At 48.1% G+C, this 23434-nt stretch overlaps 2 protein-coding genes and 1 long non-coding RNA gene across 14 annotated transcripts; 2 read left to right on the top strand and 1 right to left on the bottom strand.

Annotated features, from left to right (window-relative positions):
- Positions 1–1106: 1106 nt before the first annotated feature.
- Positions 1107–19502, bottom strand: HNRNPH1 (heterogeneous nuclear ribonucleoprotein H1). 11 transcript variants are annotated; one of them, XM_049829183.1, is made up of 15 exons: positions 19388–19502; positions 18634–18746; positions 10409–10468; positions 9182–9319; positions 8157–8312; positions 7815–7958; positions 6151–6289; positions 4968–5146; positions 4675–4746; positions 4462–4595; positions 4154–4289; positions 3901–3984; positions 3716–3766; positions 2516–2608; positions 1107–1898 (listed from the first exon to the last, which is right to left on the bottom strand). In XM_049829183.1, exons 2-15 carry the CDS (start codon positions 18680–18682, stop codon positions 1774–1776), a joined length of 1560 nt encoding a protein of 519 aa, XP_049685140.1. In that variant the 5' UTR covers positions 18683–18746; positions 19388–19502; the 3' UTR covers positions 1107–1773. The 11 variants fall into 11 exon arrangements, with proteins under 11 accessions (XP_049685140.1, XP_049685139.1, XP_049685141.1 ...); XM_049829182.1 differs by lacking the exon at positions 19388–19502 and having other exon boundaries at positions 18634–18940; XM_049829184.1 differs by lacking the exon at positions 19388–19502 and having other exon boundaries at positions 4462–4574; positions 18634–18938.
- On the top strand, positions 11108–18250 carry LOC126050813 (deoxycytidine kinase 2). 2 transcript variants are annotated; one of them, XM_049829196.1, is made up of 7 exons: positions 11108–11514; positions 12437–12552; positions 13043–13236; positions 13512–13659; positions 14206–14321; positions 15893–15992; positions 17519–18250. In XM_049829196.1, exons 1-7 carry the CDS (start codon positions 11415–11417, stop codon positions 17540–17542), a joined length of 798 nt encoding a protein of 265 aa, XP_049685153.1. In that variant the 5' UTR covers positions 11108–11414; the 3' UTR covers positions 17543–18250. The 2 variants fall into 2 exon arrangements, with proteins under 2 accessions (XP_049685153.1, XP_049685152.1); XM_049829195.1 differs by lacking the exon at positions 17519–18250 and having other exon boundaries at positions 15893–17188.
- Positions 19380–22681, top strand: LOC126050814 (uncharacterized). Its single transcript, XR_007509656.1, has 3 exons — positions 19380–19462; positions 20663–21350; positions 22069–22681. It is a non-coding gene; the product is annotated as an uncharacterized LOC126050814 (long non-coding RNA).
- The last annotated feature ends 753 nt before the right edge of the window (positions 22682–23434 follow it).

The raw sequence follows: 23434 nt of genomic DNA, 5'->3' as shown, positions 1-23434 counted from the left end.
CTAGCTTCTGCCCGTCTCTCACAAACAAAGCCCTTTTCTCAAGGCTGAGCAAGGCTGCACTGGGCCAAGGCAGCAGGCTGGTTCAGCAGCTCAGGCTGCGATACTGTCCCAGGGTGGATGGAGCACCAGCTCCACTGCATGTCAGGGTAAGGAGCTGCCAAATAACACCAGTGCTAACAGTGGTGAAGGCAGCACTGGTCCCAGCTGTGCTTGCGCGATGCAGAACAGCTCTTTGCTAAGTGAGCATACCATTGTGTACGAAGGTTTCACTTGGAACCATACAAACCCCGGCCAGCTCCACACTCTGCCCCTCGCCTGTTCCATTCGCTCCAGTGCTGCTGGAAGGAAGCTCAGCAGGGACACAGGTCTGGTGAGCTGGGCTCTGGCACCAGCCCTGCTCCCTCCCTGCTTTATGCTGCAGTCAGCAGCCAGTTGATGAAGCAGGTAAGAGCACCCTGGCTGCAGTATGAAGCGCTCAGGCTTGAACTCTTACCGCTCCACTGCTAGAGGGGGATACAGGGTTCTCTACGCCTCAGATTTCTTTCTACCCCTTCACAAAGGGGTTAGAAAGTGCAATTAGTGGTAATTAGAAAGGGCAAATTTACTATGACCAATGCATGGAAGCAGATTCCACACTATTTCATGGGAAGTTCCAGCATGCAGAAGCTGTAACTAAGCTGCTTATAAAACCACATCTTTAAGCACAGCCTTGCCCAAGTTGAATTTACTGAAACACAGTTGCACTAAGCACAGAGCACTTTTGCTCCACAGAAGAGACACCTACAGGCAAGTACCAAATTACCTCTCAGCCCCCCTCTGTGGCTCCATAGAGCCTTGGTCACATCCCAGCCTTGGGGCAGTCAGAACCAACCCCCACTGGGCCCCCGCAGCAGCAGGTGCTCGTTTTCTTCACCAACACCACTGGGGTGAGAAAGAGCTGTCACTCTAACAGCCCACAAGGGCAGCTTTCAGGTGAGAACCATCCTTAGGAGCAGTCACACTGCTCACAGCAGATGCATTTTAAGAGCACTAGGGTCACCCAGGGAGGAACAATAATGCTGCAGGTATAGCTACACCACAGAAGGTGGAGGGCAAGAAGGAATGAGTTCCAGTTTTTAAAAGGAAGATTTATTTAACAAGTTTCACTTAGCGCAATACACCTAAAAAGGAAATCACAATACAATGAAAGATTAAATCAAGGCCTCAGAATTTTATACGAACACCAAGACCAAAATCCTAAAGTAGCCGTATTGCGTCTCAACACGTTTCCCCCATTAACTTAAAAAAAAAAAAAAGCTTTAACGTGCCTTACAGGATATTAAAAGAAATAAACTAGAACTAACATGCCAAATGTTCACTTTGAATTTCAGACACAGCTCCTATATTGTTTCTTTACAAAAAAGCATGTCTCTCTCAACATGTATTCAAAACAGTGTTGGATGTAATATGGTATAAGAGCAACATTTAACGTAATTCAAACAGCTTTAACCTAAATACGCTTACTGCTTAAATACACTCCTACAACAAAACTAACTTGAGAAACGCTCAAAATTGTTTAACAGTTATAGTCTTTACTCAACTTGGTTATTACATCCTAGATGAATGTTCATTTCTGTATGTTCAAAAATACTGAACCTGAAAGGTTTTAAAATAACAATCCTGAATTCACTTACAGTAAAGCATAAATCACAAGCTTGTATTGCAAAACTGTTAAACTTAGTTTTTTGTTTTTTTGTTTTTTAAAAAAAGATGTGACCAAAAGTCAGCAATGGGTTACATTCCCCAGCCACCACTCATGTTGGACATGTTCGACATGCCGCCCATGCCGTTCACTCCCATGGACGCGCGGTTCCCGCTGCTGTAGTAACTGCTGTTCATGGCGCCCTGGCTCCCGGGGTCTGAGGGGAAAACCGACAGCAGGTTCACAGCTGGTTCAGGCCGATTCGAAGCATCCTTCCCCCAACGCCTGTCCTTGCTGGGCCACCTCGTAAATACCGCCTACTGTGCCCAATACTGCAGAGTGTCAGTGTAAAGCTCCATACCCAAGATTAAGTTCATCAGTTGTTCAATGAAAGAGCCAGCTCCGCCTTGCCCCCCTTTTCAATTCAGCATTTTCCATCACCCTTCCATGAAAGCGGGGAGGACCCAGCCTCCCATGCACCCTCCCCCATTTGTACTCGGTCTGTACTGGTTTTAAAGCAGGCTGGTCTCCAGCTTCCGTACCAAGAAGAAAGCAATCAGAGTAATGGAAGTCTGGAGGCTGGCATTCCCCCCTCCCCCCCCTTTCAGAATAATTTCCCACATTCCCCCCACCCAGCTCCAAGTTCCTGCTTTGAATTTATTCCCCTCCAGTTCTCCCGTTAGTTCTAAAATTCACAGCAGCCAAGTCTTCAACTGTCAGGGCTTGTGCTGCCCCGTCTGTAGCATGACCCCTCCGCACCAGGGGACAGCGCCTTCAGACAGGCTAAGCCAGCTGCACCCAGCCCACCTAAAACCAGTGAAGAAATGCTCTTACCATAGCCACTCATGCTGCTCTGACCACCATATCCTCCTCCATAACCCCCACTCAGCTGCTGGTTAGCTGGACCACCGTAACTGGATTGGCTTCCTTTCAAGTTAAGGATAAAAATGTTAAGAGCTCGCCTGTCAGTCTGCTCCTTATCAACAAAGCCTGTAACTAACAGCCCCTGTACTCTGGCACTAGCCCTCTCACCTGGGTAACTTTCTTACTAAGTACATAGGGCAACAAGCTCAAAGGAAGTGATCAGGTTTCTAAAGACATTCCTACAATCAAGCGGCAGACAAGAACTTTGAGAATTACAGCAAGTGCTTGTGACTTTCAAGCACTTGCTGTAAGAGTTTACTTTTGCCATTTCTAGGGCTATACGTAGCAAGATCAATCTGCTGTTGTATGTAACACGCACCCCAAGAGACTTAAACTGGGCTTTAAGTGACCTCACACAGGACTGCTGCCCACAACAGTACCCAGCCCTTCAGGAAGCATGCCGACTCATTAACTGGAGTCACTCATTTGTACACGCTCCTGACAGAGACCTGCTCCTGTTCCAGACTGCCTGTGCATCGCAGCAGCACTATGGCTCACCACTTGAGCTCACTAACTACTGCTCTCCACCTCATCACTTGCCTATCCTCCCACAAAACTCATCTTAAGTATCAGCATTAGACTTCAAACATTTTGTAATCAAAATACTAAAAAAGCAGCAGTATATCTACACAAACACCTCCACCCTCCCACCCTCAGGAAAGAAAGCCCCCAAAACCAACCACCACCTCAATCTCTAAGAAACCAGACAAGTCGGGTATCAAGAAGGGTATCTGCTTTATCAACACAATAGCGGCAGTCGTTTAGACTTGTGTTACAACACGCACTTCAGATTTTCAAACAATTTTGGAGTTCGTTAGAGTAATTTAGACAGCTTCTTCAAATTCCAAATAGATTTTCCCTCACCACCAAGACCAGGCTTGAATGACAGGTCATGTGCCACAGATACATCCTCCATCACCAGACTATGTTCTGGTCTCCAAAAAAAAAAACAGGGAGGGGGAAGGAGAATAAAAGGACAGGCATCTCCCACTTCACTTTCACACCAGCACACTCCCAGGAGCCACTCATCCCACCACACACACCACATTCAGCACCACAGTTTATTCAACCTATTAGTTGTTCAAATGTATTCCCAAAAGGTTTATATACCTGGCAATGTGCTAGTGTTCCAATCTTGGACTACCCCTTCCGATTCCTTGACTGTGTGATTAAGACAGAATGTTGAATTTCAGTTTTTATGCCAGGCATAGAATAAGCAGGAGCTGCATAAAATCAGCCAGCTTCATTAAATATCAAGTGCTTGTTTAAAGTGCAGTTAGACTGTTTACACATACCCATTGCTCCCATCATTTGACTGCCATAGGCACCACCACTTCCTCCTGCTGTAGAATTCAAGAAGAGTTCTACATATCTGTGTTCTGGAAGAAGAAAGTTTTGCCATGAGAGCATTTCACACCAAACCCACACAGTTTGTCTCACTGCAAGTAAGACTGCAATAAAACCTTTGGCATTCCAGCTACAGCAGATGTGCTACACTGCTCTGCTGTATCTTCCCTAAAGCCCCGTGTTCAGAACAGTCGTACTTACGCATATTTGCTTTGTCTTTGGACATAGCGGCCACTGCATCCTCATGAGTAGCGAATTCAACGTCTGCCTCTCCGGTTACTCTGCCATCTGGTCCGATTTCGATGTGTACTCTTACAGGGTTCAGAGGTGAGAAGAACTACATACGAAACAGTCACACAGATTAAAACGCACCAATGCAACAGCTGAGTTTTACAGCAAGCTGTTTTCTCTAAAGGAATGCTCATTAACTGCAGTACAGTTGACATGTCCAACATGATCACAGAACTGTAAAGCCATGCATTTAAGAGAGCAGCAGATTTGGAACTCACGTTATAGATATCATTCTCCGTAGCTCTGTAAGGCAGACCTCTCATGTGGACGCAGTGGCCAGTCGTGCTCTGGAAGGTGGATCCCCCGTCGCCGTATCTGTGGTCCGACATTCCTGCAGAGAAAAGAGTCCATTCTAGGTCTTTCAGATGTATTTTAGTTTCTTTTGAGATGTATTGAAAGTTTAGTTACTATTCCTATTAGAGAGATCTTACCTCTTCCAAATCTATCAGAACCAAAACCATAGCCATCATTATACCCATTGTAGTCATCATAACCTCCATAACCTATAAATAGATTGGACAACATGTTCATTTCAACTACAGAAAGATCCAAATATACATGAACACACTGCAGACAACTAGGATTATAAAGTTTCATTTCTTCTAGAAGAATTAAAACCAAGGACATATACAAACCAGTAGTTACAAAGCAGGGAAGACACTACCCGGTCCAAGTGTTGCTGCTTCTCAGATGAGCAGCTCCCTCTTGGACTTCGTATACTTACCTCCTCCGTAGGCTCCACGCCTCATTCTTTCCAAGCTACTTCCTCTACCAAGACTGTTATATCCCCGCGTAAGACCAGGTCTGTCGTAAGGACCGGGTCTCTGCATTGCCAACAGCTTGCGTGGAGGGTCGTAGTGAGTGCGCACTTCCGCTCGACTACTCTTGAAGATCTCAATGTACCTAGAAGTGTTTCCACAGAGAGAAGTCAGTCTTCAATTCCTTCCACAAATACCTCACAACTTTACATTAAAACAAGCCATTTAGTCATAGCCTTGAAACTGGCAATGTATTTTAAGCCAGGTTTCTTTACATTATGTAGGCAATGACATACTATTGTAAGTACTACATTACTTTCAAATCAGTGTTTTTTCAAGAAATTACAATTACTGAAGGGTTTCCATGCTCCTCATACTTCACAGTATCCCAACCTTAAGGGTGGGGGAGCAATATTGATTCCCCACCCTCCTCCCCCCAATTTAAAAAAGTGTTAGTCAAAAAACATAGGAGGGACTGACGTCCGCTCAACTCAGCACTGTTTTGCTCATGTGGCAATGTAAACAGAGGGTTAAAAACCCAGTCTCCACCAAGATTTTAACCCATCAGGATGCTACAAAAAGCTCTGCATGTGCTAGTGAACCCAGCCTATGCTTCAGTGATTCAGCGTAGGCAAAAAGTGCATGCTTCAATGAAAAATAGTCACAAGTAAAATAGAATAAAAACCCTTTGTGACAATTTCTTGAAAGCTATGCTTATTACATTGAAGATTAATACAGTAAGAAAATTTGTTACATTTCAACTTATAAAACAAGTTTAGAAAGTATCACATTTTCTTATGGTAGTAAGAGTACTGTGCATGTCTTTAGAGCTAAAGGCATAATTGGTGCTATTTGAGAAGTTAAAGCCATAGTCTCTCAACTTTGTTGCTTTCAAGCTATCAGTTTTGCAATCCTCTGTTATTACCCAGTTTCCAAAGTACACTTAGACTTAGCCCAATTTTTATCTTTCATTTTGGGTAGATCCAAACAGTCTGTGCCATACGCACATTAGCAATACCTTTACTTATCACCGAGTTAGAGACCAAAATACTATTTCTATTCAGATGTTAACACTTTCAGAAGAGAGAATATGGATTTAATTGTTTACCATAAGAAAAGTGACATAGCCAACCAACCATCCATCCCCACCTGTGCCCTATTCTTTCCTTGTGTTTCTTTAGAGCCTTTTCAGCTATTTCCTGTGAAGCAAACTGCACGAAGGCCTCCCCCGTACTCCTCCCCTGGAAGTCCACCGGCAATGTTATCCCATTTGGCACGATTTCCAACCCTTCAACCCAAGGACAAATAACCCCAGTAGGGGGGCAATATTAACATCACAAGCCCAGTCATGAGTTTTTCTTATAGCTTTAAAAACACCAGAATTTTAACACTTGCAAGTGAATGGTATGTTGATTCTAGAACACTAGAAGAAAAAGCATGTCAACAAAGAGAGATCCACGATCACATACCATTCAGTTTACATTCTTAACCCACCCTGCAGAGCACAGAAACGTTCTGAGTGTCGGGGACAACTCCTCAGATAAGGCATCTAATGCAGGGTGCATTAAGAAGTTCACATATTATTACAAACCTCTTCAATTCTGTGAAAGTATTTACGATGAACTTTTTAATATAACTTAAATTCAAACACAGCAAGTTAAACAGCTTTATATATAACAAGTATTTCTACTAGAAGTCACTCAGGTAAAACAGTCAGTCTTACGCAAACATCAAGTTTCAGAATTAATTTTTTTATCTTTAGGAGTGCTTAATTAAGAAAAAATCATGAAGTAATTTCTAAAGTATTAGTTTCTGAACAGAAGAGGCACATTTTGTATATTAAGCACATTAACAGTTTTTAAAGCTTGAATCACTTAACCATGTAAGAAACAATTTAAAATGCACATGCTTAGGAATTGCTCTTGTTCACAATATATTACTGATTCAGAAAACAAAAAACAAGTTCTGAAATTGTAAAATTGGAAATATTTCTATCGTATTTTAAAGCAAAACAGTAAGCTTAATTGTATCTTGTTATAGCAAAACATTCCAGCTATTTTTAAACACTCACATTTAGAAACCTACTACACTGAAAACACTAACAAGTTAAGAGTCCTAGATAGGTCAACAGATTTCATTCTTAGGCATTTATAATAGTATTCCAGTTCCTAAAATATACAACAGCTGCAAAAAAGTGAGAATGAGTCAATTCAAGACATTATCTCTTCATCTGTAAAAACTTTAAGCTAGACAACTTCAAGTGATTTTCTCCCCACCCCCTAGGAAGTGGAGGGGGAAAATCTGTACTTGGGTGGAGTTCAGCAGGTTGTCTTTTTCGGAACCTTATTCAATACTAAATCTACATTTATAGTCGTGGGCACAATGCGTGTCCCTCCTCAAATCCTGCCTGCTCCTCGTACTGAGCCCAGGAGTAAGGGTGTCCTAAATCCTTCACTGAATAGCATGAACCAGCTAAGACTGCAGGTGGAAATATCCTCCCACCTGAACTGTTCACTTCCCATTTAGAAAGCAAGACACATGTTTTCTGCTATCCTTACTTAGAACAGTATGTCCTGCTAAGTGTAAGTTAGAGCTGCTTTTTGGAGTTCCCTTAATTATTAAATAAACAAGTACTTTAGAAATTGATCCCTCAAGCCCAGATAACTAATAAAGAATTTCTTATTTACATTTAATACCCATCATTATACTGTTGGAAGTACTACTGGGCAATCCATGGTGGGGGTTTTTTATGTTTGTGGGTTTTTTTTAGCATAGACCAATAGTGCTATAGCTACTACTTTTATCCAACATACCTGAAAAAAACTGTACAATTTCTTCTTTACTACAGCCAAATGGGAGTCCTCTAAGACGTACAAAACCATCATTAGCCGTATCAGGGCTGTTGGGACCAGTATGCTTCAGAACCCAATCCATTTCAACGTTGTTTGACTTGAAAACTGTAAAAGGCACTTAGAATTAATGCATTCTGGAATACGCAACAGTTTTAAAAGTCATTTGCCTTGAAACTAGTCAACTTATGATATACAGGTCCATTTGTCCTTTCACATGCATTTTAAAGAGACAGAAAAGCAATTAACCAAAAACTGATCAAGCACAAACACATTTAGTCAGTTACTAGACCAACTGAGTCAAACCTTCAACATATCTGTGTCCCATTGTTTCTCTGTCCTTTTTCAGTGCCAATTTCACATCCTCCTCCGATTCAAGTTCAGCAAATGCTTCTCCACTTGGTCTGCCCTCCCTGGTGTAGATGAAACGGATACCCAAAGCCCCATTTAGAATTTTGCAATCTGAAAATGAAACAGGAAGGCCAGAATTAGTTTAATTATTACAGGAACATTGTAACTTTAGAAGTTTCACATATTCTAAAAGGAAAAAACAATGATCAAGCTACATCAAGACGACAAAACCGGCAGTATTCTTGTTCTAATTTTTACAGTGACCAATAAACTAAGGGGCTAACTAAAATCAAGCTACCCTTCTCATCAAGTCCATAAGGATATATGCAAATTAGCTATCTGTTTTCAAGGCTCTGATGCCGCAAGTTGAACGTGCTATCTGCTTTGGATCGTAAATGACTTGGACTTTCTCAGCCGCATGAAGTGAAATCAGGAGTAGTAACTAGAAGTGTAATGAACTAAATCAGAACCAAGTCCAATATGCCAAACTCCTCAAGCAGCCAGCTTTAAAATCTCCAGCCACTGAAAAAAGCATGTATTTATCACCGCTACTTATTACTGCAGGATGCCAATAATTTGGGGAAAGGACACAACACACTAAACACTTAACACAAGGGAGCCTATTGGGACAACACCGAGAACTAAACTGATTTAGTCCAGCCTGAAGCAAGAATTTTGAAGTTTCCTTTAACATGGAAGCTTCTCTCTTCTGGCTGCTCAAGAAGCTACGTGGCTCAAGTGCTCAAGAAGTTGTGGCTACCCCAGCAACTCCCAGACTAAGCTCCTTTGTGTCTAGTTCCCGCGAGCAAAAGCACAGCTTTCCAGGTCCTAGCCGAGCCACTTGTTGCACTACAAACTTCACTAGCTACTGAAGTGCCCTGAATGCGTTCTGGAACTGCTCACTGCAGCACTCCCACTGCCACAGAAACCCAGAACTGACAGCAGAGCCCATCTTCCCCCCCGCCCCCAGTTCTGCTTACCAGAGAAAAACCTCTGCACCTCCTCGGTGGAGCAGGACCAGGGCAGCCCCCTGACTTTCACCACATATCCCTCGCTGCTCTCCGTGTTGAGCATCACATTGGGGGTGAGGCTCGGCTCCGTCTCCGTTTCCGTGGTTGCTGGAGAAGACCAAAACGGGCCCTTTGAGACGCCGCACAGCACGGCCGCCACCCGCACCCCCTCAGAGCGCCCGCCCGCCCCCGAGCCTCCTCTACCTCGGACCGCTGCCCGCCTCACACACACAGAGCCGCTCCCGCCCGGCGCACGCCTGGCCCGCCCCCCCCGGCCCGCGCCCAGCCCCCATCCCCGCACGCACACATGGTGGGGCTCCGCGGTGGTTCTAGGGCTCCGAGCCTGATCCGCTGTCCGGAGAGCGCCTAGTCCCAGTCAGGCGGCAGCGAGCGGGCGAGCCTGTGGCGAGAGCGCGCTAGGAAATGGCGGCGGGTACTCCCGCTTCCGCTGGGCCGGGCCTTCCGCCGCCGCCGCCGCACAAAGCGCCCCGGCCCCAGACACCGCCCTGGTGGGCCCGACGACTCGGCAGTCCCCGCCGACGTGCACAGCGATCCGTGGCCGGCAGGAGAGGAGCGGCGGCGGCGGCCGAGGGGAGCGCGGGCTGCCGGCGCCGCGGCCTGGCTGAGAGTAAGGCGCGGGGTGGGGGTGGCGCATGCGCAGCAACACCCGGAGGGCTCCTGCCCCGCCCCCGCAGGACCCACCTGCGCATGCTCTCTAGTACCACTGCGCTCCGCCGCCCCGGGACACACACCCGCTACGCAAACGCTCCCCGCGCCGCTCCCGCCAGGTTGCGCATGCGTCCTCGCTACTCTACGGTCTCCTACCACCACCCACCGCCCCCGGTAGTTTGTGCGCATGCGTCGCCTGCCTATCACCTTCCCCCCCCCCCCCCCCAAACAAAGCCACGGCGCGGACTCCCGCGCAGAGCGCGGGTCGGGCCTGCGCGCATGCGCCTCTCAGCGGCGCTCTCCAGACTGCGCATGCCCCGGAGGCCGCACGCTGCTTTTCCCCGCGCCCTCCCCCCGGGGCCGCGGGTGTGCGCGGCAGGGGGGGGGGCTGGGGGGGTGGCCGGTCCCCGTTACCGACACTCGCCGCCGCCGCCCCCTCCCCCCCCCCCCCCGCACCAGCACGGCACGCCTTGCAGGGAGAGCGAGGAGTCTGGCTGAACAAAGAGGTGTGTGGGAACTAGCACTTACCAGCTTCAAATGCTGACGCTACCCCACGTGAAACAATCTGCTCGCTTCGGTCACTGAAGCCTGGTGTGTTTGTAGGAGATGGGGAAAGAAGAGACATGGGTCACAATTATCATAAAAGAAAGGAAAATATAACTCCCTCCCATCTCCTCCAAACACACCAGACCTAGCTAGATTTCACCCTGAATCTCATTATCACAGAGGCAACAGAAGTTACAGCGGGAACTACGGCCACACAACGCTACGTAGTTGCGCCCATAAAAGCTATTGCCCAAGAATCCTCCATCCCCTTTTTTCTCTACCCCGGAATGAACAAGCAGTTCACATTTCAACTTGTCCAGGCAGGTGATAAGGAACCCACACCAGAAGTTCAGCCCCAGGCCTGCCCACACTGACATGGGAATTTTGGTGCTGAGAAGCAAAGCCGCCCAGAGGAGTGCTTAACGCTTCACCCCGGCATGTTTCCTCTCTAGTCAATGCCTGCACTAACCTACGGCCCTCAGCTGAGCCGTGCCAGGACCTGTCTGCAAGTCCACACAGCCTCATCCTGCATGTAAAGTATTTAGTTTAACAGATACCAGTCCAGGCCACTAATGACTACCTCCCCCCAAAGCTAGAGACTTTTTGAAAAAAAGAAAAAGAGAAGAAAGAAGAATACTTTCAAGTTTACGCCTGTAATTCAAACAACAACACGGAGAACCCGTGTAAGTTAATGCAAATCGAAGCAGCATGTGGAACCGCTTTACGGTAACTTCCTGAACGCAGCGGCCCTGCTCCATTTCGCTCGCCAAACACCCGTTTCGTAACAGCCCGACGAGCGGCAGCAGCTCGGCAACGGCAGGAGCGGCCCGCAGCCCGCCGCGGCGGGGGAGGGGGCAGCGCCTCCGCCTCTTCCCGGGGAGTGCTGGGGGGGGGAAGGAGGAGGCGGCCATCCCGCCCACCGGCTGGCGGGAGACTTAAAGTGGGCTGGAGCAGCCGGGAGCCCCGAGTGCTCCCGCTCTGCGCCGCCATGTCCACCCCCGCCAAGCGGCACTGCCGCAGCCCCGCCGGCTCCCTCGACTCCAGCTTCCAGAAACGCCTCAGGAAGATTTCCATCGAGGGGAACATCGGTGAGCTCGGCGGCGGGGGGGGGGTGGGGGGGGGGGGTGAGAAAGTCGGGGGTTGGCTCCCGCGGCGGTTGGGACCGGGGGACGGGTAGCGCCCTGAGGTGGTGGCACAGATGGGCAGCGGAGGGGCCTCTCCCACCCACCTCCGCGGCCGGGCGGAGGTGGGGGGGGAAGCGAATCTTGCTAAGGAAGAAGCGCGGCCGGCGCTCATCCGCCGCCGGCCACACTCGGAAATTGGCTCCACGGCCCGGAGGAGGGGAACCCCGCCGCCCTGCGTCCGCTACAACGTTCTCGTTGGCGGCTAACCGCCGCGGAGGTGGGCTTGAGGAGAATAACCATCCCGGGTTCAGGATGGACCCCGTTCGCCTGCCCGCTCCCGCCCCGGGGACGTTCGACCTCCAGGACCGAGCCTTTCTCATCCCGCGCACCCGGCCCCTGCGCGGCGCTCCAGCCCGCCGGCGCCAGCTCGCCGCCCCCGCCGCGCATGCGCAGCGCCATTTCCCCCCCCACCCACCGCCTCGGCCCAGCGCCGCGCAGGCGCGGCAGCCTCCCTCTGCTCCGCCGGCTGCCGAACAATGGCGCGCACTAAGGCCCGCCTCCTCCTCCCCCCCCCTCCCCCGGCTGAGCCTGCTCCTAAAATGGAGGCGGCAGGCTCCGCCGGCTCCTTATCGGCTGCCCGGCCTAGGCACGGCCTTCTGGCGCTGGAGATTAGAGGCCTGTTCTCGGAAAGGGCGCTTAACACCGTGCAGGCGGCCCCGCCGGCCCTTCCCCAGCATCCCAAAGGCCTGCCCGGGTTCCCGTGCAGCTCTGCACCTCAAACACAGCAGCCACACTGCCTACGGCCTCCTACGAAACCTCCCAACTGCCACTCTACCTTTAGTCGGTAAAACCAGTCTAATCCGCACCCTGTTCACATCTTCCCCAGCTGCAGGGAAGTCAACATTTGTCAGGCTACTAGAGAAACACAGCGATGAGTGGGAGATCATCCCCGAGCCCATCGCCAAGTGGTGCAACATCCAGACAGCCGAAGATGAATACGCGGTAGGTGCGCTGGATGCGGGAAGCTGGGGGGGGGGGAAGGATGGGGCACAGAAGAAACCGCAGTGGTTGGCCCAAAATCCAGCTAGACTTGAGTCTAGAGCACCTGGAGTCACCCCCACTATCACACCATTCGGTCACTCAGAAATTGTAGAGGCTACTTAGAACATACTGTTGAATGTGTATTCCAAGTAACCACCCCTACTCCACAGGAATCACACTGAAGTCTGAAACTCAGCAATCGACCTATTCTAAAGAAACTGGTATAAAGACTACCATCAGCTGAGAAACAAATCCCTTTACTCCTATGCCTCGACATTTTCCTAAAAAAAAAAACCCCAAACAACAACAACAAAAAAACCACAAAAAAAACCAACAAAAACCCCACAACATACAAAGCCGTGAATTCTTACTTCAACATAGCAGAATTCTGGATTTAAGAAATAAAATCCTGCAAATATGCTGGTATTAAGTTTTATCTCTTGCCCCCTAGGAACTTTCAACATCTCAGAAGAGTGGAGGAAATCTACTTCAAATGCTGTACGATAAACCTACAAGATGGGCTTACACTTTTCAGACTTATGCTTGCTTGAGCCGAGTAAGAGCACAATTAAAACCCGTCTCAGCCAAGCTACATGAAGCAGAACATCCAGTGCAATTTTTTGAGAGATCTGTGTACAGTGACAGGTAATTACTCTCGTAGTGCAACAAGAGTTCAGATTAAAAGCTCTAGGTCTTTATGCTCAAAGGCATGGAGCTGGGGAAACACTTGATAATAAACTAGGATCTGCAATGAGCAGGCTTGATTCAATAGGTGAGAACTGGATGGTATTTAAGAGTAGTTTTACAGATGTAAAAGCAGGCAGCTATTTTTTCAGTACCGCAACTCTGATTCTAGTGAGAAGTGTTTTAGGAGTTTGCTTTGGTCATTCCTGGCATGTGACTATTGTCTCCCATTGCAGATATGTATTTGCTTCCAACCTGTTCGAGTCTGGAAATATTAATGAAACAGAGTGGGCTATTTATCAAGATTGGCACACATGGCTTTTGAATCAGTTTGAATCAGATATAGAACTGGATGGAATGATCTACCTAAGAACCACACCTCAGGTACGTTAACAGTTTTCACCTCCAACTTTTGTTTCCAGGAGCTTAAGAGGGTACAAAACCCCCAAGTATTCATGACATAATACTGCAGTGACTTAACATTGAATTAGCTCCCCCTCACAACATAATAGGATGCCTATCGTACATTCAGTTTTCATTCACAGGCCAAATTAAAAACCCTCCCTTCTGAGCTGCTATTTTGATGTTGGCCAATGCTACAGTTGCTAGTATTCACCACTTCAGTAAGGATCCAAGGATGAAATTGAACAAAAGTTTTACCTCCCTTCCCATACAGTCCTGAGCTGAAGTTAAGATAATATAATCTTTTAATGAACTACTAACATTTAGCTAAAGTGGCTCAAGTTTGATTTTTTTTTTAAAGAAAAGTTATTCTAGATTTAACTCACGTTCAGCCAAACATTTAAAATTAATGCTCACTAATGTCTAGCATTAGTCCTTCTCATTTAAGGACCATTTGATCTCTTTAACCGATTTAGCCTTCAACGCATGATTAATGTCCAGGCTTGTACCTTTTTTTTTTCCCCTCAGAAATGCATGGAGAGACTACAGATGAGGGGAAGAGAAGAGGAGCAAGGAATTGAGCTGGAATATTTGGAAAACCTCCACTATAAACATGAAACCTGGCTTCATGAAAGGACTATGAGGTATGAAACCATTTTCTGTAGACAAGTTTCAATTTACAGGCAAGGCTCTTTCCTACCTTACACTAAAGTTGATAAGAGATAAAACTAAGGCTTAAGTCTAGCTTCACTCAGGCACAGTTGGAAGGACTTATCTTTAGACCCACTCCACATTTCTTGGCACAGATGTTATTACTCTAGGTTATATGCAGAGGGAAGGTCATCTCTTGGCAGGGAAGTAAAAATTGCCAAGAGATGGAAGTTCATCTAATTTGAAGCCTTTCTTTGTTAAGCATTAACTTCAACTAGAAAGCTATGTAGTTCTAACTCCAGCAGGGATATGAGGTTTTTTAACTGGAAGTACACAGGAATAGGATAGAGTTGAGATTGTGTTCAGTGGCTGATCACATAAATTATCTACTGAACAGCTTCCAGTTCCAGTGTAAGGGAGGGCAAGGTCCCAACTACCTTTAAACTAGGATGACTATTTCAACAAGGTTTAAATATTAATCCTAGCTTGAAAATAAACAATGATCAGAAAGGCTTTTGGCAGGCACTGTTACACACAAGAAACCCAGCCAGCAACTAAGCAATCTCTGCAAACCTTCCCCCCCAACTTCCTTACTGACTCTTACTAGCTTTCCCACGTAAGGAATCTCTAAATATGAAAGCAGACTTCAGATTTTTCCCCCAGAGGACCTGAAATCCTCTACTGACTGGGAAGTATAACAATTCCAGGAAGAGTACGTTATCGGTCACATCTACTTTCTGAAGTTTCATGTGGGATGACCCAAATGCTTAGGAGACAAGAAGGCACTGCATATTGTAGAATTTTGGGAATGTTTACATTGTGTACTCATTCCAAACTTGTGAGCAAGCATTTCCTGTATTTTTCACAGGAACACTTAAGTCCGCAAACACAAGTTAACAACCTTGATCAGCACACTTACTGCATTTTGGAAATGCTTTTCACATATAGGAAGAGAGAATAAATACTTATTTAAGAGCACAATACATCCAGTTGCACAACTACTGCTCCCATCTGCTCCTAACCTGTAGACAAAATGGTCTTCCTTATCTCCAAGCCATTTTAAATATCAGTCTTACAACCTGTTAAGGAGGTCATCTCCATGAAAGGAAGCTTTAAAACTGCATCTTAGTAAATGGATTAGCAATTAACTAGAAGGGGGTGGGGGAGACACAGGGCAAGTAATATTTTAAAAAATATTCCCACTTATCAAAATCACATTCCTGATAATTGATCCTGTAACAAAAAGAATGAGGTAAAGGAAATTAAGGTAAGCAGCATCAACAATCTTCCCCACACACACACTGGTACAATAAAAATAGCTATTAGAAGGCCAGAGTTGTGAAATACATTAAAGTTATAGTGATACAATGTTGACAGGGTTATACAAGAGCAATTAAGTATAAAGCCCAAGTCATGGCCATCAACATTAACATCTCAGGTGCACATGGTAATCTGAGTAATGCTGCACCCTTAGATGACTTGGGAAAGCAATTGGAAGAGCTAGATTGTTTTATACACAGTACTTTATACCATTTTTACTACATGATGTTCTTCTACTTAACAGAGTTGATTTCGAGAACCTTAAAGAGATTCCAATTCTGGTTCTGGATGTTAATGAAGATTTTAAGAATGACAAGATTAAACAGGAGTACCTGATTGATAAAGTAAGTATTAAATGTTTCCTCATCTGCTTTTCTTCTGCAGTAATAACTGTAAGTTATCAATTTACATTCTTGAAATTTGTAATGAAGTACTTTTTTGGGGCTAGTAGTCTCCTTCATACACTTAGGAAGCTACACAGCTGCAGAGAAGGCTTTTCACTTTCCTTCAAAAAAGAATCATAGGGTATTTTTAAAGAGGGGCAGTTGCAAGGGATGCAAGTACACAGCAGCTGAACTACTCAGACTAATCTCTGCCAAGTCTGCACTGCCATACCGTTCATTAAATAGTTCACAGAATGATACTGTCCAATTCATGTCAGCCATGATGCCCTAAAAATCCTGCAGTAAGCTTAGAGCTATTTATGCCCCCTTGCATTCGAGGGATCTAGGCTCTTCCTGGACAAGAGCACAACACACTGACAAATGCAGAGATAACTGAACCTTGCACACAGTTCTAAATGCACGAAGTGACACTTCCAAGCAGAGCTGGGAGGGAGAATCAACAGCCATTTGAGGAAACGACGTGGTAATAAATAGGTCACAAGTCAAAATGGTGTTTGCTAATTCCAAGGGAAGACAAGACTTAGGCAGTAAATGCCCAAAGAAATTCTTTTGCTGGAGCCACATGTTGTGTGCCCTGGTCCACGGGGAGGGAGGGGGGAGCAGCACCTCCTAAACTTAAAGGCATGGGGCTCATCCCCAACCCTCCAAGCAGAGCTGTAACATTACTTATTTCACTCTCTGGGACACTTTAACCTTCCTTTTCCCCACTGCCCCAACAAGTGTTCTTGCAATATGGAAATTAAGTGCCCTCCTATCAAACTGTATGAACTGTTTTATCCATCTCATTCTGGGTCATCAATTTGAAGAATGACTGGGTCATCATTACTGAAGAATGACTCCTTCAAGCCAAGCCTAATTCTCCCAGTCAAACAGCACAATGTTCAGCTGTGGAGGTATTTGTTGTTAAATTATATCCTCCTGGAAACCAGCAGTTGACAGCTTGGAAAATTACAAACCAGACTACACTCATAGCTGCTATCTTTTTTAACTAGTCCTACTGAAAGGCCTCCAGCATTGTCTCCACCAAGCTCCCTTCATCACCCAGCACAGGAAGAGGTCAGCTCTACATTCAGCTTGGGGTAGTGGGTACAGCACCACACTGCAAGCACTACCAGATCTTTGGCTTGGTTTTCAGACCATCCTTCTCTTCCTAATTAAGGAAAACTCATTTTTCTTTAATGAAGTAACACACTGTAAAGCATTCCAGAAGCTACCTTTCATAAGTACTTGCTGGTTTTCAGTAATTAAGTTACTCAATTCTACCTAGTACATAACTTGCACGTCTTGGGTTCACAGCCATCTGCTACACTGAAAAGCATTTCAGGTCATGAATCATATGTAGAGGCAGAACAGCACTGGGGACTACAGAGTAACAAACCATTTGTTCGCCAAGAAAGGAAGGGAAAAGCCTGATGATTTAGCTTTTCTTTTAATGCCTTAAATATGTATGCTTTTTGTCTTCACAGGTCAAGTCTTTCCTGACTTCTTAAGAAATGAAAATTAATTTGGATGACAAGTTCCTGAAGTTCAAGAGTTAAACCTAACAATCAGTGTATTCTTAGACAATTTAGTTTAACGGAATATATTACCTGGATAACTTGTTTTAAGGCAAGAACTGAAATGCAAACTATGGTTTGGGGGTTTTGGAGTTGTTTTAGGGGGTTGGTTTTGGTTATTTTTTTTGCTTTTGTGGTTTTTTGATAGAATTTTCTGCATAGCTAAAGCAAACAAATACGGGGTGCTTTGATAATGTACTTTGTGTATATTCTCTGCTTTTTAATAAAGATTTTGAAATAAAACTGACTAGTAACTGGCTTTAACAACGGAGGAGTTAACCAGTTATCAGCGGCTGACAACCCAGTAAAAAGCGATAGCAGGCGCTGAGGCAGGGTTGTTTTGCAATAACTGGCATAGTTCACCATTTTAAGACGAGACTGTTATGGCGTCCAGAAACCTTTACTTTCAACTTCTGCTTTATTCAAGAGCTGTTTTCACAGGATTTACGCTACTTAAGGATGGACATTACTGTAGTCGCAAGGGTTACACCTGCAATAAACTGTAATTTACACGTATCTTGTTCACGACCTCCCCCCCCCCCCCCGGGGGGAAACGAATTCCCGCCCACTCCCCCCCCCCCCCCCCCCCAAAAACGGTCACGGCAGGGAGCGGGCGGGGAGGGACCCGCCGGCGCTTGCACGGGCGGCCAAGGCAGGACAGCAACCCCCAAAACTGCTCCCACCACCCCCCCCACCCCAGAGCGCGGCCCGAGGCCCCGCCGAGCGCCGCGGCCGCCACGACACACGCGGCGGGGGGGGTGGGGGGGGGGAGGAAGGGGGAGGGGAGCGGCGCACGCGGCCGGCCCCCGCCGGCATGGCGGTGCGCGGCCCCCGCCGCCAGCAGGCGCCAAGGCGGGGGCTCGGCGGCAGCTCCCCGGATCGGGCGGGACCGACCGACCGACCGGCCGCCCCTCCCCCACCCGCCGCGGCCCAGCCGCCCCACCCCCACCCCCCCGCGTTTCCCGCTTCCCCCTCGTCACCGCCTCCTCCCCCCCCCCCCCCCCCGCCCCGCCACCGGGCCTTACCCAAGCCGGGGATCTCGCCCTCGGTCTCCTCTGTGTGACAAGGATCCATCTTGGCCGCGCCTTTCCCCACAGGGGCCGGGAAAAGAACAAAGCTCGGGGGGGGCGCTCGGGCGCTGCGCAAACGGAAACAAAAGCTCAACGGCCGCCGAAGGGACGCTCCGGCAAAGGCGGATCGCGGTTTTTCGGTCTTTTTTTCCCTGCTCCCACAGGGATGAGGCGCGATGAAGCCTCCGGCCTGACCGGGCCCGACCCGCCTGCTCACTCCTTCTGCGCAGCGCCCCTCCGCCCCTATAAATAGCCACACGGCCGCGCTGCGCAGCGCCCTGACGTCACGCACCGCCCGCCCCTCCTCCTTCACCGGCCGCCAGCCAATGGCAGAGCGACAAATTAAACTAGCCAGTCACGTCCGGTGGCCCCGCGCGGGGGGAAGGGGGGGGGGGGAGGGCGCGGGGGGTGAGGAGAGTGCCCCATCCCCCCCCAACCCCCACGGAGGGTCCCACAACGGCTGCGGCGTGGGGGGGGGGGGCGGCGACAAACGCCCGTCCACCGGGCCGGCGGGCCGGGTTCGCCCCCCCCCCCCCCGGCTCGAGGGCCCGCCTCGCCTGTTTTTCTCCCCAAAAACATGGCGGCGGCTTTGTCCCTCCCCGCCCGCCGTGCCGCGCCGATCGGTCCCCCTCCCCGTCTCCCCCCCCCCCACACACCTTCCCTCACCCCCTCCCCCCCCCCCCCCCTCGCCTCAGCACCCCCCGCTCACGGCGGGCTGCGGCCGCGGAGCTCCGGCGGCGATCGGCGGCTCCGCGCGCACTGCAGCAGCGCCCGCCGCCGTCAGGTGGGCTGGGCTCCGCCTCCCGCCGTGGCGGGGAACGAGAAGGCGGGCGGGCGGGCGGACGGACGGGGGGGGGGGGGGGAGAGACGGTGAGGGCGGGGGGGGTCCCTCTCCCGCCGGGGCGGGCGCCGAGCGGCCCGGTCGGGTTCGTCCCGAGGAGAGCTAGGCCGCAGGCCTCCCCGCCGTGAGGAGGAGCGGATGGGGGGGTTGGGGGGGGGGTCAGGCAGGGTCTGTCCAGCCCCGGAGGCGGCGGGGGAAGGAGCGAGGGGCGCCACACGGCCGGGTGGGGTGAGGCGCGGCCGGCGGGAGGCCCAGCACCGAGATGGCGGCCGGGCAGGCCGTGGGGGAAGGAAGGCAAAGGCCTTCCCCGGGCTGCCCGCGCCCCGTTCCGATGAGGGTTTGGTTTGGGGTTTGGTTTTTGGGGTGGTTTTTTTTCCAAGCCCTGGCGCGGAAACGCGAACAATGGGGATAGTAACCGCATCGGCTGAAAATCTGCCAACCCTGAGCTTTCCAGATCGTGCTTTCAGAGTGACCGTTTGTTTGTTTGTTTGTTTGGGCTTAGAGGCAGGCAGGTTTATTCGCTGGATCTCCGGCTGGAAATCCCCCAGCAGGGTGGCGGGTAAATGGCCGCTCTCCCGCACGGCCTCTGCACCCTGCAGTCCTTTCGCCCTACACCCAACCGGACCAATCCCCTCTGCAAAATACTGTTGCAACGAATCATTAGCTAAAACAACTGTAGATTAAAATAGCTGTAAGGGAGCCAGTGCGATTGAACAGATAAGTGGTGACCTTAGGACTGTGGAGGTGTGGCATCTATTCACAGCTTTGTTTCTGACCCCGTGGTTAGTGTAAAGCAAATCCCCTTGCTAATCCCCGTTGAAGCCTGTGCATTTCTAACAGTTAATGATCATTTTTGTCTTCTTATACTAATAATCGTACGCTGGGGCACGTTTAATATGTGTCATTTTATTAGGCTGATTGGTCTTTTTAGTCCCCATTACTGCATTCGAATAATGACGGAAAATGGGCTCTCTGTTTACGCATCATGATCCACGTGACTTCATGGCTTTGAAGTGGGCTGTACTGGCTGATTTCTTGCTCCCTTATTTTCAGTGATAAATAAAGCCTGATTTGCCCAACGTTTTCTTGATCGTATGTTTATTGTAGTCAAACAGCATTCTGACTTAAGTTTTCTCTTTGGAGGTCCCTTAGGAAATTAAAATCATCCTGTGTTCACACTGGGAAGAAGTTCTGCTGCATGCATAGTCTTCCAGTACTAGAAGAAAGGTCATACAACTTTCTTGCAAATATGTAATTGCTGTTAACTGTAGGCAGAATACCTGCCTGCCTTGAAACTTGACGCATCTAAGAGGAAGTTGGGTACAGCCACTTCTAGGGGAAGAATGTGGCTGTGAACAGCAGAGGCAAACAAAGACATAAATAGTTATCAGAAGAGTTATAATTAGCCAACGTGTATGCGGTCTTTGAAAGATGAAAATAATTAACAATTGCGGTGGAGTTACTGTTAACAGGAGCAGCCCTTTTCCTGAGAGGCCATCCCTGGTAAGTTCTTTTGCAAGTAGGGGGGTAGTCGCATGGTATGTGAGCACTTGCAAAGAATGAGATGGGGCATAAAAATCTTGCTGGAAACATCTGATGCAGGATTTTGTTAGGTTTCTTGAGCAAGGATACAACTATGTATGTATTTTACACATGTAAACTTCCAGGTCTGGCTTCTGTGATTTCTTCTAGGACTGTGGCATCATCAGTTTACCTGGCTTTTTTGTTTTATGGTGCCAGCCTGACACCTATACCTTCCTCTCCAGCAGACACAGCTGAACTGTAGTGTCTCTGTCAGCATGTCTGTCAGCAACTCAAGCTGCAGCATCAGGTACTTGTTTTTCTCAGAAAGGGCTTTGTTCTACTTCAGAATTTCGCTGGCCCGTTCCTGTGAAGGGGGGAAGGCCCACCTGCCACCCAGATTGCTGGGGAGAGGAGCCGCTCTCATTTTCCCACTTGCATTCCCAGATGATAAATGTCACCTCATTCAGATCAGCCTGGGGAGGGCTGTAATCTAAGCCGAGCTCAGCCTGCTGGGTTTTGTAGTCCATCTGGTAGAAAATGGGCAAAGAGGTGGCCTCCTGGGTAGAAATCTGCTGGAGAAAGGGTCTGCCAGATAGTCACACAGCCCCTGTCCGACATCCCCAATTCCCTCAGTTCATGGCGAGCGGGGCTGGGAGCAGAGACCCCCACCAGGACAGCATAAGCACCGGTCCAACCTGCAGAGAGATGCATAAAGCTGAGTAGACACATTAAATGTTAAGCAGGACCAAAGTAAAGCTCTTCCTTGAAGCCTGCTACCTGCTCAGGACAATTCTGTTTGGTACCAGTCATAAATCTCTATTTGTTAGCTTGCTTAAGTTTCTTTCCTGGACAAGAAAATAATGAGAAAATCTGCAGCTCTGGTTCAAGGGTTTTATAGGCATCTAAGCATATGGAGACACTTTGTGTGCCTGGAAGTGATGCAGGTGCTGATTTCTGAGTAGGTTTTGCAAATGCAAAAAGCAATTACCAATAATTCTTTTATCGGTCCCCGTTTGCCATTTCAGGGAGAAGAGAACAGTGATCAGAGTTTAAAATACCTGCTCTGAAAAGATGACAGAACTCATAATGCACCATCCTGACCTGTATATGCCTTCCATTTCTCTCTTTCCTAGCTAGATGTTACCCATTTATTTTTCTGGTTCAATCATAAGCTTCATCCTTCATGTCTCAGCTATGTGTGTTGCATGTTCCTTGTGTTTGCATATAAGCATGTATAATTCAGGATCTTACAGTTAATCTGCAAACCTGATTAACTCTCAGCAAATACTGCTAGCAGCTGACTTGCTTTATCATCTGAGGTCTGAAAACGGGGAATGTGTGGAAGTCTTATACTACCAATGCTTTGTAGGTTTCTCTGTATGTGTGACCTCCAGTCAAAAGCCCTAGAACTCAATTATAACCTTTCTGTCCCTACCCCTGGCTTTAGAAACAGCCTCTAATTGTGATGCTGTGACAAATACAAGCTTAAAATGCTATTAAATATGGATGATGTGTGTTCTACTGTATTAGATAACATGGCCACGTTCATCATGTCCTAATGCTGCCAATGCACAGCTTTGCTAATGCAGCCTCCCTCTCGCTTTTGCTTTGGGCAATTTAAGAGGCTTTTTGGTTACACTTTACCTTTACTTTCTTCCTTTTCACTTTTTTTTTATTTATTCATTACTCTGAAAATGGTGGTCTGCAGCAGAGACTGGGCAGAGCTCATGTTTCCCAGCTTTCCTAAGCTGTAGTTCACTAAGAAGCCAAGCCGGTCTGGAAACCAATTGGAGAGGTTGGTAGACAATGCTTTAGTGAAAAGCAGATACCCAAGTCCCTCCTCCTCTCTGAGGCCACTGCTGTAGTGTTTGAATCTATCACCCTTCCCTTTATACCACCAGCTTATCCACAGCTTACGCTCACCATCCTTTGTCAAAAGGGAATGGAAGAATTGCCTCTGTTCTGCTCCCTCAGTGATCACATCCTCTCGGGGCTCAGCTGGAAGTTCACCTGTCTGACCTGATGCTTTTCTGTTCATTAGTGTAACTCAGGCCTGTTACCATTTCGGTTTTGCAGCATTATAATTAAGGCAGTTGGCAGAATACCTTCTGCTTTATACCAATACGGCTAGCTACCTTGCTGTGAATGCAGTTACAGCAGTAGAAGAGGTGTCTTCCACCAGCATACTTCAGGTATCTGCATGTTTTGCCTGACTCTGAGCTAGGTGGGCATGAGTCAGCTCTGATCCAGAAGCCATCTGGCCGTGCAGTGCTGTACTGAGCTCATCAGGCTGCTCTCTGAGGTTTCTTCATTCAGGCAAAACATTTACAGCTCTTTGGCAGTTCAGCCATGTACCCATCAGGAGAGAGGTGGGCAAGTGTCCATCTGCAT

Source organism: Accipiter gentilis, chromosome 26, assembly GCF_929443795.1.
Source record: "Accipiter gentilis chromosome 26, bAccGen1.1, whole genome shotgun sequence".
Lineage (NCBI taxonomy): Eukaryota > Metazoa > Chordata > Aves > Accipitriformes > Accipitridae > Astur > Astur gentilis.
Note: the sequence above shows the minus strand (reverse complement) of the source record. Positions and strands in the feature narration are given on the sequence as shown.